Source organism: Triplophysa dalaica, chromosome 16 (assembly GCF_015846415.1).
Source record: "Triplophysa dalaica isolate WHDGS20190420 chromosome 16, ASM1584641v1, whole genome shotgun sequence".
Classification (NCBI taxonomy): Eukaryota; Metazoa; Chordata; class Actinopteri; order Cypriniformes; family Nemacheilidae; genus Triplophysa; species Triplophysa dalaica.
The window spans coordinates 616,400-637,311 of NC_079557.1; the positions used below are offsets into that span (position 1 = coordinate 616,400).

A 20,912-nucleotide genomic window follows, 5' to 3' on the forward strand; every position below is an offset into this window, starting at 1 on the left:
GGTGCTACAATCTGATTTCACCGATGGTCTGTTTTGTCCGAAATGTATTAATATTTAGTGGTGCTGAGATAACGTTTAGTATTTGGGATACACGGGGACATAAATATAAACCTTTTCAGTCTCTGAAGATAAACAGTGTAGCACTAGTAGGATTTGTCTCTATTGCACGGCGACTGAATAAAAAGAAAAACGTTCCGGTTTGGGAAAAATGCATCAACAAAAAAAAAAACCCGCACAGTCGTCCACATATCACTGCAGGTCAGGCGTCTGCCGCTAGAGGCCGCTGCTCTAACTTCATGGCTTTTGTCTCTCGTCGGTTTCCGGTGTGAAGTAAAGACTTCCGGTTGTTCAGTGTGCAGCGCGCGCAGCTCTGAGCGGTTCTCCGTGACGGGTTCGGTTCAGTTCGTTCGGGATGTCGTCGCTGCACCCCGGTGACCCGCAGCTCGTGTCGATGATCGTGAATCACCTGAAGACGGAGGGATTATTCGACCAGTTCCGTCGAGACTGTATGGCTGATGTAGACACGAAGGTCTCGCGCACACTCGCATGTAAACAAATCAACATATGCTGTGCATAGACGCTTTTATCATACGGTTTAAATGTTGTGTTGTGTTTCTTCAGCCGGCGTATTTACACTTACGACAGCGAGTGGACAACTTCGTGTCTAATCATTTGTCAAACCACACATGGAGTCCACAACTGAACAAGAACCAGCTGAGAAACAGCATCAGACAGCTGGTCCTGCAGTACGTCTGTCTGTCCCTCTGCATGTCCGTCTGTTGTCTGTCTGTCTGTCTCTCACTCTTTCTGTCTGTGACAGGTCGGGGATGTTGGAGCAGGGAGTGGACAGAATCGTGGCACAAGTTGTTGACCCAAAGGTCCATCACACATTTCGTCCGCAGGTGGAGCGAGTCGTCCGAAGGTTTCTGTCTCCCAACAGCAGCGTGGAAGAGGACGAGCCCCCACCTGCGGCTCCTCCTCCCCCCACAGACAACCAGCCGACTCCAGAGGACATCACTGATGCTGGTGAGATCTTCACATCGCTGCCGATGAACAGCAAACTCTAAATGCACCGCTAAAATATTCTCATTTTTACTTGAAGATATATGATGTCATTGTATATTAGCTGTATTATAGTATTTGTTTTTTATCATTGACTGTGTGTTTTTATTGATTGGTGTGTGTGTGTGTGTTGTGCTCCAGCTGGAAGCTCCTCCACTGACGTTCAGAACCCCGACACCAGCAGCTGTGACCCCACACTGGAGCAGAAAGAGGAGGAGATGGACATCAGTCTCCCTGAGGAGGAGGAGGAGCACACTGCTGTGAAGGAGGAGGTGCCTGAGGAGAAAGAGGAGGAGATGGAGACTGAGGAGGTGAAGCAGGAGGAGCAGGGAGACGCAGGGAAAGAGATCGGCAGTAAATCATCAGTGAAGATCAAAGAGGAGAGCAGAGAAACTGACTCCCAGAAACCCTCCAGTGTGAAACAGAAGACCAGAGAAAGACTGAGAGAGGGTATCTATCACCTGTCCGTCTGTCTGTCATGTTTATTAATGTTTAAGGCCAGAATGATGCTCTGTTACGTGTTATTTGAGTGTAGCGAGTATGACGTCATACATTGTGAAACAGATCACGCTTGTCATCCAGTCTAAATACTTCCTCATGATCGCCATCAAAACACATTTATAATCTGACCTCTAGAGAGCCGTTTCTGATTGTATCTTTATGTCATAGTTATTTGTTATACACAGACTATTGTCATTTTTTTAAAAGGCCTAATGCATGCACACTGTATACATAACATAGACTAGAAGATAAATAATAACTGTTTTATAAATAAGATATAATGTCCAGGCAGCCGGTGGTAATGACAGAAATAATCCCAACAGTGTGATCAGGACGTGAAGCAACCTCATGAACAGGCAAATTTGGTTTAATTGTGTGTTAATATAATCTCATATATGTTATTAAAAGACATATTTAGTTAGTTTGTGTAATATTAAACTGCCCCTCAAAATGATTTGCAGCATCCGGGTTACAGGATGTTATTAGTTTTGAGCGGTTGCTACTTGAAAAGAACAACCCTTGCAATGTCGCGACTGGCCAATCAGACTCAAGCATTCAAATGAGGCATGTAATAAAGGGTTTAATGCACACCTTCAAGCCAATCAGAATCCAGTTTTCAAATAGACCATGGTATAATGTTTAATAATCTGTTGATGTGTTGGATATGTTCAGGGTATTTTCACAACGTCTATATAATATTCTCTAAACTGTTATATTATATTATACTATGATGAGCATTTACATCCGATCCTTGACCCAAAATCCACTAATGCTTTATGCTGCTTTCATAATAAAAGTCCTGAGTCTTGTGTGTGTGTTTGTTTGTTTAGAATACTCTCTGGAGGATTCAGATCTGGACGGTCTCAGTGACATCACAGTGAGTTCTGTTCACACCAGCGATCTGTCTTCTTTTGAGGGCGAAAGTGATGATGATTCGCCGCTGTCAGAGTCCACAGAGGAGGGAGAGCTCAGCTCAGAGGGTGAGAGAGTGACTCACAGCACATGATCAGTCACTGCCCGTGTGTGTCACGCTTTCACGTGTGTGTGTGTGTGCAGGTGAGGGAGGACAGAAGACGCCCGGCGGTGAAGACTCTGAAGGCAGCAGAGAGAAGAAACCCCGCGGTGTGAGGCAGGGCTACATACACAAACCCTTCCTGTACTCCCGTTACTATAGCGACTCTGATGATGAGGTCACTGTGGAGCAGCGCCGGCGCTCGGTGGTGAGAAGAGTGTCAATAGTAACTCTGCTTTATGCAGACAGTCAGTTTCCAGACGTCACAGCACTAGGCTGTAACATAGGGCGGTGCAATTAATCGAAAAATTAATCGTAATCGTCAACTTTGGCTTTCAACAATTACAAAAACAAATCAATGGTGGTAAAATTATTATTCCAAGAATCCTCTCTTTTCTTGTGGTATAAATCCGCAGCCCACCGTTTCTTTCACAGCGGTTTGCTATTTCATTAATTCATTTTTCAGTTGAATTCGGTTTAAAAGACAAGTTTTCATTATATTTTCTATGTTGTTTCAAAAGTCAGTGAGTAAATGATCATGATCTCAACATTGCCCTAAATAATCGTGATTATAATTTTGTCATAATAGAGGAGGTTTAGTGAGATGTTATTTGAATCGCAAGACACATTTTGAAGAGCACGGACCGCTGTGTTTGCAAACTTGGAAGACGCAGATATGCTGATATTTCTTAAATGTAAAAAGTCTTAGTTTGTTCATTTTAAAGAGATTTCTGTATCATACATTTTTTGGTTTGATTTGAAATTTGTTTTAAAATTGCAGTTTAGTTTTGTTATTCAACATAAAATATATTTTTATTTTACAAAGAAATGTGCAGCCTTTGAGAAATAATATAAGGGCATTTGTTCATTTCTAGTTTGTCTCCACTAATTTTGTAAAAATAAAATTTGAATGAATCTCATCGTGAGCTGAGTGAATCGCTACATCCCTCAACAGCACTGTTTGCCATCTCTCCGCAGGCCAGAGAGAAAGAAGAGAGACTGTTAAAACGCCAACAGAACCGAGAACGTCTGGAGGAGAAACGCAGACACAGAGCAGCTCAGACAGAAGAGCAGGGTAACACATCACCTCACATCTCTCTCTCTCTGTGTGTGTGAGTTTGTGATCTGATCTCCTCTCTGTAGATCGGAGGAAACAAGCATCTGTCTCCGCTGATCAGACCCCTCAGCGGCCGCGGGCCAAAGAAGCTCGAAAAGAACAGAAAGTTCTGGAGAAGAAAGTGGCTCTCAGCAGACTGAGAAAGAGAGATTTCAGGTTTGTGTTGTTCATGTCATCATCAATGAATGAAAGGGGAGATGTTCTGAAGCTCTCACGTCCATCCTGATGATTCTGACATTCTGTTTCTTTTTAGAAAAGATGAAGAAAGAAAGAAAAATGATTCCGATGGAGATTCAGGCAACAAAGATGTAAGTTCTCTTTTCGTCTGCATGTCTATGAGTGTGTGAATCTTTAGTGAATGACTGTGTGTGTCCGTCAGGGGAAGACGGCGTGTCTGAAGTCCTCAAGACGGACGTCTGATCTGGAAGAGCAGCGCATAAAGAAAACAGACAGTACCAGCGAAGAGAAAGTGGCAGATAAAAACCGCGTCCACTCCTTCATCCTGGACCTGGAGCTTGGCACAGTACAAGGTCAGCGTCAGAGAACGGCCAGCAAATCTGAGCGCAACCTTTGGAAAGACGCACACGGCAAAGAAAAAGAACGCAAGGAGAGAGAGCGCGTCTCTGATGATCGTCTCAAACACAAACTGAAGACGGAGAGCAGGAGGGGTGCAGAGACTACGACTCCAGATGAGAAAGACGAGAAGAAGAGTGCGAAGGTCAAGGCTGACAGAAAGACATCGGTGTCCTCCAGAGAACACAAGACGTCTGTCTCTGACGCCGCAGACGAGGGCAATCTGAAGAAAGCGAAGACGGACGTGCTCAAAGATAAAGAGAAAGCAAAGGCAGAGAAGACCAGCGGCAAGAGTGAGTCGAAGCCGCTCCGCCATCTGGATTCCACAGGCTCATCTGAGGAAAGATCAGAGGTGGAGGCGGGGTCAGAGGTCAGCCGGAGGAAAGACAAGCAACCCAGAGACCCACTGAAGAGGTCAAAGAGTCAATCAGAGGTCAAACCTGCAGACAAGCTCAAGGTGAGGGCGGACAGAAAAGACTCCTTGACGGGAGAACGAGAGAAAAATCTGCAGAAATCCGGCTCAGAGACAGACGGCGAGACGCGGAAGGCAGAAGTGGGGCCGAAGGTCAAGTCCCTGTCAGAGAAACACCGATCCAAATCCAGAGAGGACCTGAAATCCCAGAAACCTGACAAGAAGGACACCAAGAGCAGAGTGGAAAAGAAAAGTACAGAAGAGCCTCAGAAGACCAAAGAGACGAAGACTGCGAAGAAGAAGGTGAGGAAAGATTCTGAGAGCAAACAGAGTTCAGACAGCCCCACACCAGCTGACGGAACAGAACCCTCCACCGTCTCCAGCGCCGATGACCCGTACGCCGCTCTGAGTGATGTCACACCTGAGTCAGACGCTGAGGAGCCGCGCTCCGTATCAGGAGAGGCCGACGCCCTCTTGAGTCTGATGACAGCGGCGAGTGACATCAAAGAGCAGGAAACTGAGGCTGATCTGAAGATGAAGGAAGCGGCGCTCACGCTGCTCTCAATGGATCCTGACACTGCGCGCCCAACAGACGTCATGGTTGCTATGGATTTGACCTCTGACCTGGCGTCTGGGGGTGAAACTCCGCCTCTGGGCCGTGAGTCAGGATTCTGCAAACCTGAGAAAGAGAAGGAGATGTGTGTGTCTGCCAGCGGCCCCGTCGTTCTAGAGCAGGATGAACAACAGCATGACACAGGTACTACACATACACACGCGCGCATACACAACACACACTGCATATCTGTAATGTCATAACATCTGAATTCATCCTTAAGCTTCATCTGCCTCCGCTGGGGAGCCCATAGAGCATTTCAGAACAAAAGAGGTGACATCACAGGTGAGTTTATGACATCACTTCCTCTACACCCTTTGAGTAACATATAGACAGTGATTTCTGCTGTTGTCTGTTACGCTTTGGAGTCATGTGTGTGTTCTTTCAGGCTGATGATGAGGAAAGACGAGAAACAGACGATGAGAGAAATGCACAGATTCTCCCTGCAGACACAGTTGAGTCTGCGCAGACCAACACGACAGACGCAGACAAGCCTGCAAAATCATTGACTGCAGATGAAACAGAGCCTGTGCAGACACTCGCTGAAGACAAAACAGAACATCAACCTTCATTAACTACAGACCCAGTCAAGCCTGCACAGATTCTAACTGATATGATAACTGAACCTGTGCAGACGCTTACTAAAAAACGAACTGAACAGACTGCAGACACAGCTGAGCCTGCGCAGACGCCTACTGAAGATATGACAAAGCCTGCACTGTCCCTGCTTGCAGACACAACAGAGCCTGTACAGGCCCTCACTGAAGAGATAACAGAACCGGCTCAGTCCCCTATCACAGCAGCAACCGACTCAACTGAACAAGTGCAGACTATCACTGCAGACGCAGCTGAACCCTCACAGACCGCCAGTGCAGACGCAGCTGAACCCTCACAGAATGCCGCTGCAGACTCAGCTGAAACTTCACAGACCGCCCCTGCAGACGCAGCTGAGACCTCAAAGACCACTATTGCAGACGCAGGTGAACCTGTGCAGACAGTCTCTGCCGACGCAGCTGAACCGTCACAGACCATCACTGCAGACGTAGATGAACCTACGCAGATCGTCACTGCAGACACAACTGAATCCTCACATACAATCACTGTAGTCGCAGGTGAACCTGCACATACTGTCACTGATTCCTCACAGACCGTCACTGCAGACGCAGTTGAACCTGCGCAGACCGTCACTGCAGACGCAGTTGAACCTGCGCAGACCGCCACTGATTCCTCACAGACCGTCACTGCAGACGCAGTTGAACCTGCGCAGACCGTCACTGATTCCTCACAGACCATCACTGCAGACGCAGTTGAACCTGCGCAGACCGTCACTGATTCCTCACAGACCGTCACTGCAGACGCAGTTGAACCTGCGCAGACCATCACTGATTCCTCACAGACCGTCACTGCAGACGCAGTTGAACCTGCGCAGCCCGTCACTGACTCCTCACAGACCATCACTGCAGACGCAGTTGAATCTGCGCAGACCGTCACAGATTCCTCACAGACCGTCACTGCAGACGCAGTTGAACCTGCGCAGACGGGCATTTCGGGTATGTAACTACATGTGTGTATGGTTTGTGATGAGTGTGTGTTTCGAGTGTAACCTGTGTATCTGTGTGTGATGCAGACAGCTCAGATGAACAGGACAGGCTGATGTCAGACGTCTCAGAGAAGGTAACCAATCCGATTCCAGAAGCAGAACTCTTCTGTAATTCGCTGCAGTTAATTAAAACTCTCTCTCTCTAACCAGGAGCAGACAGACAGCGCAGCCGCATGCAGGGAAGGATCATCTGCTCAGAAGACAAACAAAGAGGTACACATCCCTCTCTCTCTCTCTCTCTCTCTCTCTCTCTCTCTCTCTCTCTCTCTCTCTCTCTGAATGTCAGCATGTTGATGTGTGTGATGTGTCTGTCAGTGTACTGATGAAGATGAAGAAGATGAAGATTCAGGAGTGAGCAGAACTCCACGCAGAGGAAGATCCTCCCGACTGTCTGACGCACCGCAGCGAGACACACGTGAGCGTCTCTCTCTCACTCATACATGTGCACTGATCACAACTCACATGTGCACTGATGCTTCAACTGTTCATCCCCACAGCGTCCTCTTCACAGCCAAAAGAGGCGGAGTCTGTAGGAGAGGAGGAGCCACAGGAGGTGTGTCCAAATGATAGTTCAAGCACACACTTGACTGAATGATGTTTATTTGAAAAAGGCAGAGTGTGTGTGTGTGTGTGTGTGTTATTGATGCTGATTTGTGTACAGCAGGGTCGCAGGAGTAGACGCTCCGCAGCACAGATCAAAGACTCGTCTGCAGGTGACCAATCACATCACACCTGCATGACACGCACACATGTTTCCCAGAGAACACCCTCAGCTTCATTATTTGATTGAATTACCCTCTTACTCAGCAAACAGCTCCAGTCAAATCTCTTCCTTATAAAAGGGTCAGTTCAGGTCCTTGATTCTGATTGGTTGAGTCACGTTCAAATATCTGATTCGCTGACTGCATTAAATACTCTGAGTATCAGTGTGCAACTGTTCTTGTGTCTGTGTTTCTTTGTCTTGCTACACATATGGAAAAACTTTTTTATAAAAGCAATAAACCTCTGAAGCAGTGATCAGTCAGTTTTTTACTCATTGTGTGTTTAAATCAATGCATCTGTTTCTCTCCAGTGAAGCCTGTAATGAAACGCAGGAGATCAGACGAGATCTCAGCTTCTGCTACAGTGAGTCTGTCTGACTCTGTGTGTGTGTGTGTGTGTGTGTGTGTGTGTCTTTATTGTGTGTGTGTGTGTGTGTGTCTTTATTGTGTGTGTGTGTGTGTGTGTGTGTGTGTGTGTCTTTATTGTGTGTTTGATAGTTTTTTGCTCACTGTATCTCCAGGACTTTGCAGCAGATGAGATTGAGGAAGAGCCAAAAAAATCTGCCAAACAGAGACGAGATGGAGGTGAGTACACACACAAACACACACACACATACAGAGTTAATGAGTGTGTAGTTTTTAGGCAGAGCAGAACACCATTATATTTGGTTCTAAAGTTACCCCAAATAAACACACACACGTGTGCTGTAGTAAATGTTCATTTGATGAGTGTTTGTGTGTCTACAGGAAGTACATCTGAAGATCAGGAAGTGATGAAAGTGAGTGATGAAGAGGAAGAGAGGAAAGATGAGGAAGATGTGTCTGTGAGTACACTACTGTATGTGGCTGAAGCTGAAATCATGTGACTGAATGAGTCTCATGTGTGTGTGTGTTCAGGAAGCTCAGAGGAAGCCCCCCCGACGAGGACGAGCCAGCAAAACCTCCTGCCCTACAGACGACTCCGGTATGACGAGACATTTGATAATGAAATGTGATGTGAGATAATGTATGAGGTCGCACTGAACACGTTTGTGTTGTTGTTTGAATCCCAACGAGTGGTTACATGACAAACCTGTGTCTCAATATCCTTCTAACCAGAAGAAAAAAATAGATCATCACAATTGTGTTTTATTTCAGACGTGTTGATTGTTTTGTGTTTTGTTGTCTAGATGTTTGTCTGGTGGTTTATTTACAGTGTTATCATTCACAGATCCTGGAGCAGCTGAGAGAGGAGATGCAGGTGAGAAAGAGGACGATGAAGAGGAGACGACATCGAGGACAAAGACTCGTGCGGCGTCTCGTCTGGAGGCAGAGAGGTAACGTTTCCTTCCTGACACGAGCTCCAAACACACGTCCATCAGTGAAATCAACAGCTTCATGTCCTCTTCCTCTTTCAGAAATAAACCGAGCAAACCGTCCACTCGAGCTCTGAGTAAACTCACCGGGAAAGAAGAGATCTCTCCGAGCACACGGTCTGACTCTCTCTCTCTGTGTCTCTCTCACTCTCTATCTCATTTTCTCTCTCTCTATCTCTCTCGTTCTCTATCCCTCTCGTCTTATTTTCTTTGGTGCTGTAATTAAACAGAGGATTGTTGTCTCTCTCAGGTCAGTGAGGGGACGAAAGCGGGAGACGAGTCCACCAGTTTCTCGTACTCGTGGAGGACAAAAATCTGAGGATCCGCCTTCAAAAAAAGTAAAGCGATGAGTCCAGTCATATCAAATTCACACTAACTGGTGTTGTTAAGGTCAGAGGACATGTGACGTCAGGGAGCAGCTGAAGTTCTGATGTTCTGAGAGTCTGTGTGTGTACATACAAGACCTTTCAATGCTGATGTTAGTTCATTAAAGACACAAAGTGTTGTGTTATGACAGTGTTGTTTGTAAGATCAGAACAGGCAGATAGTTTTATACAGTAGTGCTGCGCTGTCAGGTGTGTGCGTGCGTGCGTGCGTGCGTGCGTGTGTGTATGTGTGTGAGATGCTCATTCTGTGAATGTCATGAGAAATAATTTTTTTTTTTATATTTTAACCTTTTACTATAAATTCAAAAATTGATCCTGAAGCTGATTCTTGTTTTTTTTTCATTAAGGCCATTAAAAAATGTTTCTGTGCTTTGGGAATTTTTCCAAAATATAACCTAATTAAAAAAAATTAAATAGAATCTATCACATACCCGAAGACACTGCTATAGTTTCCAGTAAAAGTTTTAAATCCATCACATGTTCTGTTGTTTTTATTGGCAGTTTATAATACAGATGTGATTTAATATCGCTTTACATCTTTAAAGGGGTCATATGGCTTGAATCCGAATTTTTCTGTGTTTGGTGTGTCATAAGTGGCTCTTGTATGTATTAGACACGTTAAATTGAGCAAAAGATGCATTCTATGTAAAAGCGAATGAAACACCTATTGTAGCCACACCCCCACAAATATACGTCAGATGGAGGTCTGATGTGACTAAGACCGCCCAAATGTGTCCTCATGTAAGGTGGTGTACCTGATGTTACGAAAATGGTCAGAGGCGTCACATTTCCTCAATCACTACGCACTGGTTAACTGGCCAATCACAGCACACCTCGCTTTTCAGAGCAATGAGCTTTGTTAAACATCCAGAGAGGAGATTCAAACATGCACAGTGTGTGGAAAATACTGCGAGTTTCAACCTTAAATCCTGTTTACACATTGACTTACATGTAAAACAAACCATAATATTCATTTTGGCCGTGTCATATGACTCTTTTATAACTGTCAACAGCTTTAAACAACCGTCCAAGTTCAGAAATATATAAAGAAGCATTTATTTACACGCAGTCACGCGCACTCATCGGGAGAGAGAGACTGGCGCTTATTCTGAAATGACAGTCTGAGAGACAAACAGACTTAAATGATCTTGTTTCTCAGGAGGATGTAGATATAAGCGGTGCTGCTTCATGTTTGACTGCTCTGCAGATGTGAAGCTTTTGTGCGCAGCTAAACTGCACTGCGCGCGACCTGAGGATGAGGATGCGCGGCTGCACGCGGCCAATGAAGAAGTCCTCCGGCATTATGCAGTCGCGTCTCTCCGTGCTTTCCCGATAGAGCTCGGAAGGTTCGGGTTTCGGGGAACCTCTGTCCTATGATCTTTCCATATGTATATATACAGTAATGATAAAATACATTGATAGAGAAATTTGGCCAATTCCGGTAGTTTATCTACACAGCCTACTGGAAAACAAAAATATATACAAAATGTCTGTAGAATCATGTAGATAGAATGTATTTATATATACTCTACTTTATGAACCATTTTGTGGAAAATTAAATAATAAATAAATAAAAACATACAAGACGTTATGAAAGATCATCTGTTAACTTTCCTTGTTGCTCTAAGAAGTAAGCTTATATAACACACTTTCATATATTTTCATTATCACATTTTGTGATGCAAGGATTTATGGTTTACATTGTTTAAGATTAATCTGATTCTGTGTTTCTAATGTGCACTTATAGAAGACACTGTGTACAGAAGTAACTGTGATGTGATGCTTCGTATACATTAAATCTGATGTTGACATGCCTTACTCGGCCAATGTTAAAGATATCGATAGATGAATGAATGAACTCATCCATTCAGCTGTTCACTTCATATACAAGTCATTTCTCAATCAACACTCACTGGTCCTCTCTGTGTGTGCGTGCGTGCGTGCGCGTGCGTGCGTGTGCGCGTCTTGTCCACAGGGTGGCGATATATTGTTGCTTTATGAAAGGAGAATGTCTCCATATGACTCCCACACTGTCTCCTGTCAAGATCAAGCATCTTGTTATCATGACAGTCTGTTTTTGATTCAGAGAGATGATTGTTCCACTGCTCTTGTCTGTTTTTCAGTCTGTGGCTTTAAGCTTTCTATATTTTGTATTGTTTTTTACCAGGAATAAAACATTGTTTAGAATTAGTTTACATACAATCATTAAAAACAAAGTAGCTTGTGATACTGTTTTCAGTTTAAGTTGTCAGTTGTTCAGTTGAATTTGTAAATCTCTGTTGTGTAGTTCAGTTTGATCTCTGTGGGTGAGTCTGATTTCTAATATGTAGTTTAGTCTGATGTCTATACTGTAGAGTATGATGTCTGTATGTTAGTCTGATCTCTGTACTGTATGTGAGACTGACCTCTGTACTGTATGTGAGACTGATCTATGTGAGACTGACCTCTGTACTGTATGTGAGACTGATCTCTGTACTGTATGTGAGACTGACCTCTGTACTGTATGTGAGACTGATCTATGTGAGACTGACCTCTGTACTGTATGTGAGACTGATCTCTGTACTGTATGTGAGACTGATCTCTGTACTGTATGTGAGACTGACCTCTGTACTGTATGTGAGACTGACCTCTGTACTGTATGTGAGACTGATCTCTGTACTGTATGTGAGACTGATCTATGTGAGACTGACCTCTGTACTGTATGTGAGACTGATCTCTGTACTGTATGTGAGACTGATCTCTGTACTGTATGTGAGACTGATCTATGTGAGACTGACCTCTGTACTGTATGTGAGACTGACCTCTGTACTGTATGTGAGACTGATCTCTGTACTGTATGTGAGACTGATCTATGTGAGACTGACCTCTGTACTGTATGTGAGACTGATCTATGTGAGACTGACCTCTGTACTGTATGTGAGACTGACCTCTGTACTGTATGTGAGACTGATCTCTGTACTGTATGTGAGACTGATCTATGTGAGACTGACCTCTGTACTGTATGTGAGACTGATCTCTGTACTGTATGTGAGACTGATCTATGTGAGACTGACCTCTGTACTGTATGTGAGACTGACCTCTGTACTGTATGTGAGACTGATCTCTGTACTGTATGTGAGACTGACCTCTGTACTGTATGTGAGACTGACCTCTGTACTGTATGTGAGACTGATCTCTGTACTGTATGTGAGACTGATCTATGTGAGACTGACCTCTGTACTGTATGTGAGACTGATCTCTGTACTGTATGTGAGACTGATCTCTGTACTGTATGTGAGACTGATCTATGTGAGACTGACCTCTGTACTGTATGTGAGACTGACCTCTGTACTGTATGTGAGACTGATCTCTGTACTGTATGTGAGACTGATCTATGTGAGACTGACCTCTGTACTGTATGTGAGACTGATCTCTGTACTGTATGTGAGACTGATCTATGTGAGACTGACCTCTGTACTGTATGTGAGACTGATCTCTGTACTGTATGTGAGACTGATCTCTGTACTGTATGTGAGTCTGACCTCTGTACTGTATGTGAGACTGATCTCTGTACTGTATGTGAGACTGATCTATGTGAGACTGACCTCTGTACTGTATGTGAGACTGATCTCTGTACTGTATGTGAGACTGACCTCTGTACTGTATGTGAGACTGACCTCTGTACTGTATGTGAGACTGACCTCTGTACTGTATGTGAGACTGACCTCTGTACTGTATGTGAGACTGACCTCTGTACTGTATGTGAGACTGACCTCTGTACTGTATGTGAGACTGACCTCTGTACTGTATGTGAGACTGACCTCTGTACTGTATGTGAGACTGATCTATGTGAGACTGACCTCTGTACTGTATGTGAGACTGATCTCTGTACTGTATGTGAGACTGATCTCTGTACTGTATGTGAGACTGACCTCTGTACTGTATGTGAGACTGACCTCTGTACTGTATGTGAGACTGATCTCTGTACTGTATGTGAGACTGACCTCTGTACTGTATGTGAGACTGATCTATGTGAGACTGACCTCTGTACTGTATGTGAGACTGATCTCTGTACTGTATGTGAGACTGACCTCTGTACTGTATGTGAGACTGATCTATGTGAGACTGACCTCTGTACTGTATGTGAGACTGATCTCTGTACTGTATGTGAGACTGACCTCTGTACTGTATGTGAGTCTGATCTCTGTACTGTATGTGAGACTGACCTCTGTACTGTATGTGAGACTGACCTCTGTACTGTATGTGAGTCTGATCTCTGTACTGTATGTGAGACTGATCTCTGTACTGTATGTGAGACTGATCTCTGTAGTGTATGTGAGACTGACCTCTGTACTGTATGTGAGTCTGATCTCTGTACTGTATGTGAGACTGACCTCTGTACTGTATGTGAGACTGATCTATGTGAGACTGACCTCTGTACTGTATGTGAGACTGATCTCTGTACTGTATGTGAGACTGATCTCTGTACTGTATGTGAGACTGACCTCTGTACTGTCGAGTCTGATCTCTGTGGGTGATTGTGATCTCTGTACTGTATGTGAGTCTGATCTCTGTACTGTATGTGAGACTGATCTCTGTACTGTATGTGAGACTGATCTCTGTACTGTATGTGAGACTGATCTCTGGACTGTATGTGAGTCTGACCTCTGTACTGTCGAGTCTGATCTCTGTAGTGTATGTGAGACTGATCTCTGTACTGTATGTGAGACTGATCTCTGTAGTGTATGTGAGACTGATCTCTGTACTGTATGTGAGACTGATCTCTGTACTGTATGTGAGTCTGACCTCTGTACTGTCGAGTCTGATCTCTGTACTGTATGTGAGACTGATCTCTGTACTGTATGTGAGACTGATCTCTGGACTGTATGTGAGACTGATCTCTGTACTGTATGTGAGACTGATCTCTGTACTGTATGTGAGACTGATCTCTGTACTGTATGTGAGACTGATCTCTGTACTGTATGTGAGACTGATCTCTGTACTGTATGTGAGACTGATCTCTGTACTGTATGTGAGACTGATCTCTGTACTGTATGTGAGACTGATCTCTGTACTGTATGTGAGACTGATCTCTGTACTGTATGTGAGACTGATCTCTGGACTGTATGTGAGACTGACCTCTGTACTGTCGAGTCTGATCTCTGTGGGTGATTGTGATCTCTGTACTTTATGTCATTGTGATCTCTGTACTGTATGTGAGTCTGATCTCTGTACTGTATGTGAGACTGATCTCTGTAGTGTATGTGAGACTGATCTCTGTACTGTATGTGAGACTGATCTCTGTAGTGTATGTGAGACTGATCTCTGTACTGTATGTGAGACTGATCTCTGTAGTGTATGTGAGACTGATCTCTGTACTGTATGTGAGACTGATCTCTGTAGTGTATGTGAGACTGATCTCTGTACTGTATGTGAGACTGATCTCTGTAGTGTATGTGAGTCTGACCTCTGTACTGTATGTGAGTCTGATCTCTGTGGGTGATTGTGATCTCTGTACTTTATGTCATTGTGATCTCTGTACTGTATGTGAGTCTGATCTCTGTACTGTATGTGAGACTGATCTCTGTAGTGTATGTGAGACTGATCTCTGTACTGTATGTGAGACTGATCTCTGTAGTGTATGTGAGACTGATCTCTGTACTGTATGTGAGACTGATCTCTGTAGTGTATGTGAGTCTGACCTCTGTACTGTATGTGAGTCTGATCTCTGTGGGTGATTGTGATCTCTGTACTTTATGTGAGAATGATCTCTATAGTGTAGATCAGTCTGATCTCTGTAAGTGAGTCTGATCTCTGTAGTGTTTGTGAGTCTGACCTCTGTACTGTAGATGAGTCTGATCTCTGCACACTAAGAATTGCTGGGTTAGAAAATAACCCAACCTTAACCCAGCTGCTGGGTAACTATGGGACAGAACACGCGCTGGGTTATTTTGACCTAAGTGCTGGGTTGAACCATTTGACCCAAAATGCTGGGTTGTTTGATTGACCCACTGTGTTTCTGGGTTAACATAACCTAAACATTGGGTTATATGTTGTCTCATTGCCTTGCTACTTTTATATTTACCAATAAAAATATATAATCTCAAGGGAATGTAAAATTATTATATTTTATATGTAATACAATTACACAAAACAAATGCAATTGTAAATATGCATTTTTATTAAATTTATTTCTTTACATTTATTGAATGGGTGCAATTATCATACATTTCATCCAACACCTACAGACACATAAAAACAAGTTTTTGTAGATCAGTTTCTTTAAAAACACAAAACTGGGTGAATTAGGCACTGTAGATTCCTATTCTATATACCAACATTGCAGCATTAGAACACTCAAAAATATATTATTGGCACATGAGAATCAGTCCAAACAGTGTGCCATTAAAACTAAGCCAAACAAAGACTCCAAACAACAGACAATACATGTGACAACTTAAAGCATGTGTCCAGAAAAAACTGTTGTCCTCAAAAACTTCCCTCTTCACTCATGTCCATCAATATGATAAACTGCATGCTGGAGAAATTTCTAAGTAGGAAGAGACTGCTTAGTTAACATCAAGCACAGAAAAGGACTTGAAACAGATCAACTGAGCAACAAGTCAGTTTCAATGGCGTGTCCCGAAACAATGGTGAAGGTCTGGGTTGAGGTTGCTGCCTCGTCCCCAAGGCACAAAATGTGAAGATTATATCACTGGTCTCAGCGTTTTGCAAGTATTTCCACCATGACAGTCCCCACCTGTTAATTATATGACAGTTAGTCTTAAAACATAACCAACATTTAAGTTAAGTGCATTTAATGAACAAACACAGAGGCCTTATAAAAATGCTAATTTTAGAAGAAAACTTCAAACTTCACTTTTAGTATTTTACTTCATTCACAACATTCATTTTGTATATCATTTACTTCTGAGGATATAAATATATCACACAGTGATGGCCAAAACTATTAGAACACTTGTATTTTTACCAGCTGGAAAATGGTATAAAAGTCAGTTATTTCTATCGTTTGCTGTCGTGTGTCAGAAGGAAATTTCTGTTTAATTTTCCAAAACATTATTCTTGTCATTTATTGTTATAATTAGTGAGATTAAGAGGCTTAGCTTTTAGCTAATGCAGCTAACGGTAATGTTACCTGAGGAAAAAAAAGCGTGAAAATGCTAAATTTTAAATTATTGCTAGTTGGTTGGATCCGGCACGTCACAGACACTTGAAAAAATATCCCCTTAGATTAAGTTTTGTATGAAATTATCTAATTCTGACTAAACATTACAAAGCCATACAGTAGGCAAACAGTAACCGAACTATACCATGTATTTCTGACCTAAGGCTAGTTCATAGATTTCCATGAGGATTTAACGTGAAGGATAAAAACATTTTAAAGTAAAAATATATGCACATGTACACACATTTATATAACATAAGGATAAAGCGATTGTTAAGGACTTTTTTTGTAAAAAAATAGCATGCTAAGCTGCTAAATTACTTAACGTTAATCAATCACATAATAAAACACTTCCTCCGCACAGCGACAGATCAAATACTGCATTAAACAGTAAAATCAGTGTGCTCTTACCACAAGTTATTAAAAATAATCATATTATCATATTAATTTACCTTATAAAATCAGCTTGATGTGATGTGCATTGCCGTCTGACAAGGAGGATCCAGAATGTTCGATGAAGTGGAAAAATGAACAAACCGGTTGGGTCAAAATAACCCAACCCAGCTGTTCGGTGGTGAAAAAACGCCTACAGTCCATTTGACCCAGCATGAGCAACCCAACTGTGTGTTTACAGTACCTCAAACAACCCAAAATTATGACCCGGCACAATTTACCCAAAAATGTGTTTACAGAAATAACCCAGCATTTTTTAGAGTGTGTGGGTGAGTCTGATCTCTGCACTCTAAAAAATAATGGGTCATTTTGTTGGGTTATTTTCTCAATGTTGGGTCATTTTGTTGGGTTATTTTCTCAGTGTTGGGTCATTTTGTTGGGTTATTTTCTCAGTGTTGGGTCATTTTGTTGGGTTATTTTCTCAGTGTTGGGTCATTTTGTTGGGTTATTTTCTCAGTGTTGGGTCATTTTGTTGGGTTATTTTCTCAGTGTTGGGTCATTTTGTTGGGTTATTTTCTCAGTGTTGGGTCATTTTGTTGGGTTATTTTCTCAGTGTTGGGTCATTTTGTTGGGTTATTTTCTCAGTGTTGGGTCATTTTGTTGGGTTATTTTCTCAGTGTTGGGTCATTTTGTTGGGTTATTTTCTCAGTGTTGGGTCATTTTGTTGGGTTATTTTCTCAGTGTTGGGTCATTTTGTTGGGTTATTTTCTCAGTGTTGGGTCATTTTGTTGGGTTATTTTCTCAGTGTTGGGTCATTTTGTTGGGGGGGTATTTTCTCAGGGTTGGGTCATTTTGTTGGGTTATTTTCTCAGTGTTGGGTCATTTTGTTGGGTTATTTTCTCAGTGTTGGGTCATTTTGTTGGGTTATTTTTTCAGTGTTGGGTCATTTTGTTGGGGGGTATTTTCTCAGTGTTGGGTCATTTTGTTGGGGGGGTATTTTCTCAGGGTTGGGTCATTTTCTCAGTGTTGGTCATTTTTTGAGTAACCCAAACGCTGGGTTACAAATCGGGGCCAATTGAGTGACAGTTGAGAGAGTAAACCCCTCCCACTCATCGACCCATCAGACAAACTTTACCTTCGCGGTCATTTTGATCCACCTCATCTCGGAAAGCTGTTCTTCGGAGAATACAAGGTATGTTTTACAAGTTTTTAATGTATAAAACTATTACTGTACATCAAAAAAATGCAGAAGTATGCAAAATTTGTCTGTTCGCATTAGGTTTGAAAAGTAACGTTACAATCTAGCTTCGTCAGCTTTGCCAAAGCCTTTAGATAGCTAGTCTGTAACGTTATGCCCACGTTGTTCTAACTTACAGCTTTTTAATCATTTAAACTTCCTTTTTGGTGAACATTTCCTCTGAAATTTGTGACTTGTGTGAGTCATTTAGTTCGGTAACTGAAGGCCTGTTTATAGTCAAGCCTGGCTCCGCTTCACGAGCCTCCGCTGACCGCGCGCGCAACTCCCCAAACGGACGAGACGTTTATACTTGACGCGTTCGCCGTTAAGATATTCTTTGAAACGACAGGGGGCGCACAAACGAAATCGTCTTGTAAATCCGCAGGAAGTAGAAGAAAATTAGGAATTTTACCGGAATTACTTCAGATCATCAAGGAAATTTAGGATAAATTTAGGACTATTAAAAAAATGGCGAAAAAGGAGATGGAATGTTCGCCCACTGCATGCCACAAAACGTGGAGATGTAGAATACTTCGCTCTTGTGAAGCAGATGTGTGTGATGGACGGGGAAATGCATTTCAAAATATTGTTTGTTGATTTAATACATTTTTACATCAAAAACTTTTTGTTCACTCTTTCATTTCTGTGCATAATGCAGACACATGTCTACATATTGTTGGTTAGGGACTGCTAAATGTACATTGCCATAGATTAACCTATTGGATGTCTTTGTTTTATAAAATGAGAAGATATAAGAACAGTTCAAAAGAGCAATGTTTATAAATATTGTTTTATTCTGAATACAATATAAAACAGACACACTGATGATTAAATATGTCTGTACAGGCGTACATGTTCAGCCAAAATCTCTTCAAAGCTTTCATGTTGACTGCGGCGCCGCGCGAACTTTTCGCTCGAGTCACAAAAAATGTCGTGCACGCCGCCACGCAAAATGAGTTCGCGCGGACACAAAGCGAACTTCCGCTAACTCCGCGATGACGTCATATTTGGCGCGCGCACCCAGGCGAACTAGCGACTGCGTCGAGTATAACCAGCCCTTACGCATCTTGATATTAGTTTAAGGTCGACACGAGAGCGTCGTGTCAAAAGCAAACATCCAGCTCATTTTCTTTTATAAATACCACTAATGTTCGGTGACGGAACGTAGTATTAAGAGTCTTTTAGACGAGAATGTAGTTGTAAAGAACTCAAATACGTGATTTATATATAAACATAACGCCTCTTTGAGATTTTGTTAAGACGCTGTCGGAGGTGTGAGCATCAGGCTGTCAGCGGTCGTGGCTCCGCTGAGAGCGGCTCTATCTCGGCCATTGCGTCGGGAGTAGCCGCTCTTATAACGTTAGTGGTTAACCGTGAGATATAATTAATTTTGGGTATATGAGACGAACAATTGATGCTCTTTTTATTCTTCTACGTATCCCTGAGTGTGTCGAATTAGTTAAGAGTTGTGTAAACGTTTATAATATTATTTTTTTAAGACTGTATTTCACTTTATGTACTAGAGCCCTAGAACTTACAGCCTCTGCCACTCCCACAGTGACAGGTTGCAGAATAACAGCTAATATTAATGGATCATTCTATTCAGGAGAAAGTAGACTGGAACTTGGATGTCCTGATACCAAGCTTAAAGGTAAACTTTATTTAGGTAAAATGCTAATGTGCTTCTTTACATGTTTATTATAATCCATTGTGCTCTGGGTAGGCCAGTTTCCTTACATTCTTCTATTGTCTCTTTTTCTCTTTATAGATGAACAAATTGATAAAGAAACCCTCCTGCTGAACATCCACTTCCAAAAGTGCTCGCCACACTGTTGTCTACAAACTCCCATGAAAAGAATCTTCTTCAGTACGACTGCTCCGTGGATATGTCAGGTTAAGCAGTACTGGAACCGAAAGAACTAAAACTTTTTAAAAAAACATTTTTATGAAGTTTATATGAGTTTATATGAAGAGGAAAGTTCTAGGACTAATACATTCCTGCAAATGTCAACCAATACCATAAAAAAGTTTTTACCAAAGGTTTTACTGCACTAACTGCACCTTATCAACAAGTGGTGGTTCAAATACCCGTGTGAGGTCTCTCTTTAAGTTAAGGTATTATTGCTTCAGGTTTGTACATTTTAGTTCACAGAAATTCTACAAAGTTTGTTGCCTCCCGAATACGGTGTCCCTTTTTCACATCCATAACGCTTGTTTATTTCCTTTCTTTAAAATAGAAATCTTGTGTATATATTGATATTTTATCATATTAGTGCAGTTCTATCAACAAGGGTTTAGTAAAATAAAAATAAATAGTTCAGTATATTGGTAACAAATACTTTCTCAGAGTGTATTTGCACATCCATAATGCTGGAATTGTCCTATAAAGCATTTTACTCGTGCCACTTTTTTAACTGTATTTTGTAAAAAGTTATGATTTTTTGAAGTGGAAAGTTGTCTAACTATTTCTGTTTACTTGCGCCACTTTATGCATATGTTAAAATCTAAACTAATGTAATTTATTGATGTTTTTTTTTAAATATGTATCAACATTAATTAAATTACAGTGTTTGATATGCCATTTTATTGTTAATTGAGCATTCAAATATTGCAAGTCTTTATGAATTCCTTTTGTCTTGCATTTCGATCCTTAATAAAACTTCAATTTTGACTCTTACTGATGCCTCCAGTAATTCTGTGATTTTATTTTTATTATTTTCAAAAA

General features: G+C 42.2%; 1 protein-coding gene and 1 long non-coding RNA gene across 3 annotated transcripts; both read left to right on the forward strand.

Moving 5' to 3' along the window:
• The first annotated feature begins 7 nt into the window (after nucleotides 1-7).
• Nucleotides 8-9,865, forward strand: bod1l1 (biorientation of chromosomes in cell division 1-like 1). Of its 2 annotated transcripts, none has more exons than XM_056770029.1 (24): nucleotides 8-529; nucleotides 622-746; nucleotides 821-1,026; nucleotides 1,204-1,512; nucleotides 2,394-2,543; nucleotides 2,620-2,783; nucleotides 3,554-3,650; nucleotides 3,719-3,848; nucleotides 3,946-4,000; nucleotides 4,072-5,434; nucleotides 5,514-5,575; nucleotides 5,679-6,840; nucleotides 6,918-6,964; nucleotides 7,041-7,103; nucleotides 7,206-7,305; nucleotides 7,388-7,443; nucleotides 7,552-7,603; nucleotides 7,963-8,015; nucleotides 8,173-8,236; nucleotides 8,399-8,475; nucleotides 8,549-8,615; nucleotides 8,862-8,967; nucleotides 9,049-9,123; nucleotides 9,257-9,865. In XM_056770029.1, exons 1-24 carry the CDS (start codon nucleotides 413-415, stop codon nucleotides 9,354-9,356), a joined length of 4,800 nt encoding a protein of 1,599 aa, XP_056626007.1. In that variant the 5' UTR covers nucleotides 8-412; the 3' UTR covers nucleotides 9,357-9,865. The 2 variants fall into 2 exon arrangements, with proteins under 2 accessions (XP_056626007.1, XP_056626008.1); XM_056770030.1 differs by having other exon boundaries at nucleotides 7,555-7,603.
• Nucleotides 9,866-16,121: 6,256 nt separating this feature from the next.
• LOC130438082 (uncharacterized) lies at nucleotides 16,122-20,864 on the forward strand. The gene is made up of 2 exons (XR_008909266.1): nucleotides 16,122-19,838; nucleotides 19,956-20,864. It is a non-coding gene; the product is annotated as an uncharacterized LOC130438082 (long non-coding RNA).
• The last annotated feature ends 48 nt before the right edge of the window (nucleotides 20,865-20,912 follow it).